Source organism: Austrofundulus limnaeus, unplaced genomic scaffold (genome assembly GCF_001266775.1).
Source record: "Austrofundulus limnaeus strain Quisiro unplaced genomic scaffold, Austrofundulus_limnaeus-1.0 Scaffold5, whole genome shotgun sequence".
NCBI classification, from domain to species: Eukaryota; Metazoa; Chordata; class Actinopteri; order Cyprinodontiformes; family Rivulidae; genus Austrofundulus; species Austrofundulus limnaeus.
The window spans coordinates 6389168-6396434 of record NW_013952407.1 but is presented as its reverse complement, the minus strand read 5'-3'; the positions used below and the strand labels follow the sequence as shown (position 1 = coordinate 6396434).

The window sequence follows — 7267 nt, the reverse complement described above, 5'->3', positions numbered from 1 at the left end:
GTGTGTGTGTGTGTGTGTGTGTGTGTGTGTGTGTGTGTGTGTGTGTGTGTGTGTGTGTGTGTGTCGAGCTTTTGTTAGATATTTGTATTATAACACCGAATTCTTTGCAAAAGTGCTGTAAATGTCTGATTGTTGTTGTCGATTTATCGATATTAGCACCCGAACAGACCAGAGTCAGTCATGGAGTTTGAATCCAGTCATAGAAGTGAAGAAGAGGAGGAGATGTAAAAGGAGAGAAGGAGAACGAGGAAGAGGAGAGGGAGCAGGACCCACAAAAAACAGTGCCAGCTACTTTGGAGGTTGGTTTTTGTTGGCTTTGATTTTTATGAAAAGCTGCTTGTTTAAGTTTTTATAAACTGATTTGTTTTTATTTGTATCATTGCACACGTAAGCGACACACAGACACACACACACACACACACACACACACACACACACACACACACACTGGTTTTGATTACAGAAAAACAGTGTTTTTATACTGCAAATCAAGTAATTGTGTTAAAAATCAAGTATTTATGTTAAAATGATGGTTCCACTTGCAYCCGTGGTGCGATCAGATTAAAGACTCCTCTACAAGCTCTCATGCTGAATTTAAACCTCAGTCTCTCCTGACCTTGAGTGAAAAATGTCTGACTTACCTCATGACATTTTTGACTGAACATAAATCATAAAATGCTTTTCAAAGAATTCAACAGTTACTCTGAACATCACATCTGATCAAGAAGATGTTCAATACTGACATATTCAACCTTTAAATCTGACAGGTTTATAAAGTAGTCATTACAGTCAGGATGTAGCCAACAGGATGCAGGAACAGGTGAAACTATCCTACACCACCCAACCCTACCTCTGAGCTGCCCACCACCACCACCACCCCCAGTCCTGTCCCACCCCCATCCCACGCTTAGGTTTTTTTAAAGTTGGCAGCCCTGCAGCTCAAACCGATCCTTTCCATCTGTTGCGCTCACAAATTATGTTTTTATCATAGTTTAAAAAATAACTGTTCTCACGAGGAAACGCTGCACGTGTGGCACATCACCTGCAAACAGCTGGATCAGCGTCAGAGCCATGTTAAATAAAAGGATAACTCAGCTATTTTTAAAGCAGGGCTGCAGGTCAAAGTTTATAACAAAGACCTCACATGATGTTYGTGCTTGGAGGAAGATGTTTTTTAACAAGGGGCAGATATACGATATTTTTCTTCTTCTTTTTGCACCTTTATTATTCAATAGTTGATTTACTTTGATGTTTTTAATGGTCTTTGTTGGTTATAAGAAATAAATGAATAAATACTCAGTTACTTATACCAGTCTACTTCTGAAGCCTCACACAGCAGCCCCAGGCACAAATGACTCCTCTCTTCTATTCTCATGGAATTCAGGGATTAAAATGACAGTAAATTATTTTTAAAACAGCMCGGCTTTTATGAGAGGGTCCCTGTAATTTTTCACTCTTGTAAGGTGTCCCCAGGCCCAAAATGTTTGAGAACTCCTTCCACTTGACCTTTAGAAATCTCACCAAGTGTTTACATGTGTAAAAGTCTGGTTAATAGCCTGTAAAAAACACACCAGAATGCAGGAAATGGCATCTAATTCATTCAAACATGTCTGGGGGAGGACCCCCAGACCCCCCACCAGAGTGATAGTACACACTGTTTTCTCCTTCATTAAATACCATACAGCCCTGATCACAACTGTTGGCAAAAGTCCAAATATGCAAATTGGACGACAACGTTATTTAGCAACTTTTAGGACGGCCAAAGCAACTTTTGGCAACAGTGTTCAKCAGCTCAAAATCTCACTCCAAGCTCAGGTCAAAACTTGAGAGCCCTGTGGTGTGAATACTAACCAACCTAAAACCTACCACTACAAACAATGAGCCGTTGTGCGTCAGGGAAAGCAGAGCATCTCGTCTCCTTTGKGTTGCAGCACGCATTTGCCAAYGCATCTTAYAACACCATCCTTATTTCCAGGTCTGTGCTCTGTCCTCCTGGCCCCATCAATTCTGTCCAATATGAGCAATGATTGTTGGTTTAAATAATAGTCTGCTTGCAAAACTACTTGTTTGCAAACTGCAAACAACGTCCAGTTTGGTCTGGACCAAACAAKTGGACCAAAGGACTTCCCTAGTGTGAATGCACCCTTAGAGTTGATCCAAAATGGCCACCACAGCTGATCAAACAGAAACATGGCTGTGATGCAATTCAGTAGACTTCATGAAAGGTGGCGAGCGATACACATTTTTTTAAGGAATTAAATAAAAACAATGYAAACAGAGGAAAAGATATTTCAACTGTTTAGTCTCCAAAGGGAACTTTAACCCTTTTTGTCCACCTACTTCAAAAAACATTGTCCTAAATATATAAATCATTGCTGTAAGGATTTGTAAGGATTAATCTCTAACCAAAAGCTGATAAAACTTGATTAATATAAATTGGATTTTACATTTTATCCAGTCTTAACTACCCCTACTGTCCTTGAGTCAAAATTACCTTTGAGGCCTCAGGGTAACTTAAACTCAAGGACAACAGGAAGGTTAAAATTGTTAATATATGCTGAGGGTAAGAAAACCTCTGTAAAAAATGAAATGTTGGATTTACTTAACCATGTTATGTGACCTGGTTCCACTCAACTAAGTTGAGTAAATTCAAAGCAACATGCTCATGTTCTTTGGTTAAAAAACTGGTATATTGCTTTGAATTTACTCAACTCAGTTAAGCGGAACCAGGTCACATAACATGGTTAAGTAAATCCAACATTTCATTTTTTACAGTGTAGGCAACAAAAATAAAAACAAACAAACAAACAAAAACAAAAGCAGAAAAAGTAATTCAGTTTAACCTACTGCTTCCCTTCCTGGCCTGGACAGACCATGATGCCCTGAGCCCTGTGGTCTGTAGCATGGAGCCTGAGCCAGCTGCAGGGCTGCGGAGGAAGAAGTCTGACAGGTGGTTGGTGTGGCGACGGATGCGATTTTGGCCGTGTGGTTTGACGGCTGCACCCTCAGCTGACCGGCAGGAAGACACGGTGGATACAGCTGACCTGAAGAGACAAACACTGAAGCAGTAAGTCTGAGGAACAAATAGTTAAGAATAATTGCTGGTTTGAGGGAATCAATGAGCTCCATACGTGTCTTTCTCCAGCTCTGGTCCCCTTTACGATGCCTCCCTCTGCTCTCTCTTGACTGAAACAATGAAGTGTTGTTCACCCCTGACCAAGACTCTAAGCTCCTTACAGCTTCGGTTCAAAGGTTTTTTTCTTGCAGTTATGCTATTACAGAATCCTGGCATGGCTGAAGAAGCAGCTTTCATGTGTCACACATTTGTGTTTAGAGTATGAGACCGATTTTTTACTAGTTTTTGGGTTGTTTTTATTGATGGGCTACTTTTAATATGCAGTAGCCTATTAGTAAAAAGAAAAACATGGGGATACTTCTAAATTTTAAGCTTCAGTTTTTATGTACATATTAGGACCTGAAAAAACTTTTGGTTCACATAGGATCTCAGATTAACAACAGCACTTTTATGTGTCAATCAGTGCTTCTAACACAGTGTTAACACAGTGCGATGGCAGAAATAATCAGCAATGACCTTAGAGCGTCAGTCCACACCTGATAGTCTGGTAGACTTGGTACGATTGGGGGCCAAAATTGTAAGATTTGTTTACATTTTCAGTGGGTGTGGCTCACATTCAAACTGCACTATGCCAAACAAACTAAACCCTGTGAACAACCTGTTCCTCCCCTCACCTGTRGGGGCGCTGCACCAAGAACCAGTGAAGGAACCGAAACGATAACCTCTGAAGAAGTCACAACTGCCTTCTTCACAAAATGTAGACAAAYATGGATTGACATCAGATTTTAGTGTTTGTTGGATTTCTTTTTTGGTTTTGGCAAACTTATCAAATAAACACTCTTTAACAATGAGCTCAGCATGAGCGGAAGATGAGGCGGAACCATAGAGAAGGTTGTTTTTTAAACAAGAAGACTGAGATGGCACCGYATGAGGTGGCGTTCACTGAGTAGGAGCGCAACCAACTTCACAGCAGTGATGTCCACCTTATACAKAMATTGAGCGAGGTATTTACAAGAYATGAGTAACTTTATTACTGTTATTACTCAGAGTGACCAGTGTTATAGTCCACTTCCTGCTTTTGGAGCGRTCTCCGGTCAGCTTGGTATTCACACATGCAATCGAACYGCACCTGAGTACGCTTCAACCGAASTGAGAACAAGGTTTGGAGGCGGACTAGAGTTCCTTTTTTTCTYGGTCCAAACCAGAGTTTGATTACATGTTCACACCTCCCCAAACAAACCAGACTTTCCAGGCAAATGAACTAGAGTTTGACTAAACTGGTTTGGTGTGAATGTACCCTGAACAATCATTTCATTTGGAGTTCTACTGAGAGAAAGATTATTCATGAATGAAAACACTAAATTTAGCTGCCAGTTGTCACAGAGACAGACGTTTTAGCTAAAAAAAAATTTAATAGTGCTTTAAAGCAGTTTTTTAAGGTGGTTGTTTTTCCCCCCTGAGGAACGCTTTCTATCGAAAATGTAAAAGGACTTTTTAAGAGCTAAGAAATGAAACATACAAACAATGAATATTTAGAATTTCCTGTTTGCATTTTAAACTTTGTGTCTTCTGTGTTTTATTTATTTGCAATACCATTTTTTACCATGTTCAAAGGTGTGCTCTTGTGATCATCAAATTATGTGCTTGTATAAAACACAATAAKTTATGTCATCATATTTTAAAAGTTMAATTCATGCAACCRCATTTGAAGATATTTTAYCCTAGATTCAATGTTTACTGTGAGTTTACATTGTTAAAGCTTTTATAGTAAAATACACCTGTTGACATTTTACAGGAAATTCCACARTTTTTACAGTACTGTGTCAAACATCAGTTTTTGCAGTAAAATTCTGGTAACCATTGCTGCAGGTGTTGTCACAATTACAAAGTAAATTATACATGACTGGTGGGGTTTTACTGCAAAGTCAGCCTTTTTTTGTATAGCATGCATAAAAAAAATCAACCAGTCAGTGATTTAGATCAGTTTTATCCCTTTATAATTTGTCTTTACATGTACCTGAACTAGACTGTTTGTCTGGACTCTGTTAGAGTTCAGATCGTTTGTACTCACTGAGGACCATCCCTGGTCTTCCTTCGCAGCCTGATGAACCGTCTCTTTGTAGAAGCTGAAGAGCAACTCGGGGGTCTCAGAGCCAGAGACTGAAACTCTTTAGAAAACTCTTTCATCTCATTCATCTCCTCCCGGCAGGCTTGCTGTTAGGTATCTCTGCTCAGCTGAAGCTGCTACAGATGTTTGAATCCAGATGGAGGCTGCTCGGCTTGTCCCATCCAGGAGCAGCTTGGGATGTGAGCTGCTCACAGCCGAGCGTCATTCCGGAGATGTTCCCTGCAGGACTCGTGGAACAGAACCATTCAGCTGCTGCTTCGCCCTTTCTGCACTCCGGAACAAGGGGGGCTTGCAGATGTTTCCAGTCCTCAGGCAGCTGTTGGAGTGAGATGGGGCGGGCGGTCGGTCCGAGTTACAGACATAACCTCACAGTGCCTCTGAGGGGCTTGAAACACAGTCTCTTAACAAAGGCTGTCTGTTTCAAACTGATAAAGAAGCTCCAGATGTGCTCAGGCTGCACTGCTGCTCCCTGGTGCCAGGCGCCCCACTGATACACACAAACCCAAACAAAAAGTGTCCTAATTAACCAGTCCTCACATTMTTTGAGTTAAATTGTTTGTTTTCAAATCCACATAAACTCAAGTGAACAAAAACGTTTGGCAATAAGTGAATGAAGTGTTCAGGGATGCATTTCTGTGTCCAAGGCTCCATCTTCTGGCTGCAGGCTGCAAGGCTGTTCATGGTCAACTTACAAGTTCTTATTTATCTTTTGGGTGGGTTCTTCTAAAGCTCAGTGCACTGAAAATTGTGACAAATACAGAAAAATAAACAGCAGGTACACTTCAAAACTGATCCAGGCAAATTATTTGACAACCAGACTTCTTCAAACACATTAGAGCTACCATGTTGTGATTTATATCAGGGRTCTTCAAYGTTTTTCTGTCTGGGAGCCCCAAACTGATGGTGAGACAAAGCCTCTACTATRTATTTTGTGAATACTGACATTTTGTTTTTGACTGTTATCATTAGGAGCTGCAGTGATGTATAAGTGTTGCACAGATTAGCACGCTAATACAACCCCTGACAAAAAATATGGAATCACCAGTCTTGGATGAGCACTCATTCAGACATTTCATTCTGTAAAACAAACTCAGATTTATAACATGATACAATAATAAGGTCATTCCAAAGTRCAACTTGTTGGCTTTCAGGAACACTCAAAGAAATGAAGAGAAAACATTGTGGAAGTCTGAATGTTACTTTTATTGACCAAGCACAGGGAAAAAAATATGGAATCACTCAATTCTGAGGAAAAAAGTATGGAATCACTCAAATTGGATCCAGAAAATAAAGGACACAACCAGTCAATTTCCTTTCTCTAAATGGACACCTGCCTCAGATGAGATCTGCTCATTAGTCTGCAGTTAAAAATACCTGCAATCATGACACCATGGAGGGCTGCTGGACAAAGTGGAGTGGCAAGAACCATGGCTCCAACAAGAGAAATGTCTCTTGAAACAAAAGAGAGGATTGTGAAACTTCTTGAAGAAGGTAACTCTTCACCAGAGACGATTGCTCTAAGACTGCAAGGGAAGTTCAGCTTCCCTTAAAATGTAAAAAAATAAGTGATCAAATATACACTGTTGTGTGTTCATGTCATTGACTAAATATGCGGTATAACGCGCTCAACTTTTGTTCAGAATCAGCTTCTTATCACTGGTAACGACGCAGCTTTCCTCTCCCTCATTCCCACAGCTTTACAGTGCTTTAAACAGTCGGACGATGAGCTTCCACAGACTGAAGCAAAAAAATGCAGCGAAACAAGACGAGTCATTGGATAAATGCTGGGCTTTGTCCCGCCCCCGGACGCTGAGCATCTCTGGGGGTCTATGGAGCAGTGGGCGGGCTCGGTTGCCCAGATTCTGCATGATGATTGGATGATCTGTCTGAGCCTGAATCCCTTTTTGATTGACAGCGAAATGAGCGAATCAGAGATATTTTGGTGTAAACATTCAGTGGGAGCAGTTTTTGGTTTCGTTTCTGTTTTCATGTGTGGCTCCTCCCCCAGTTTACCCAACAGGACACCGATGGGTCTTGGAGAGGAGACAATGTCTCCTTCTTGG

General features: G+C 40.8%; 1 protein-coding gene across 1 annotated transcript in view; it reads right to left on the bottom strand.

Annotated features, from left to right (window-relative positions):
• Positions 1-5702, bottom strand: part of LOC106532530 (ras-associating and dilute domain-containing protein) — a 48002-nt gene extending 42300 nt beyond the window's left edge. The window contains exons 1-2 of the mRNA XM_014028624.1: positions 5148-5702; positions 2848-3044 (exon numbers count right to left, since the gene is read on the bottom strand). Coding sequence (XP_013884078.1) covers positions 2848-3044; positions 5148-5272 — 322 coding nt within the window. The 5' untranslated portion in view covers positions 5273-5702. The remainder of the gene's footprint in view (positions 1-2847; positions 3045-5147) is intronic.
• Between the last annotated feature and the right edge of the window lie 1565 nt (positions 5703-7267).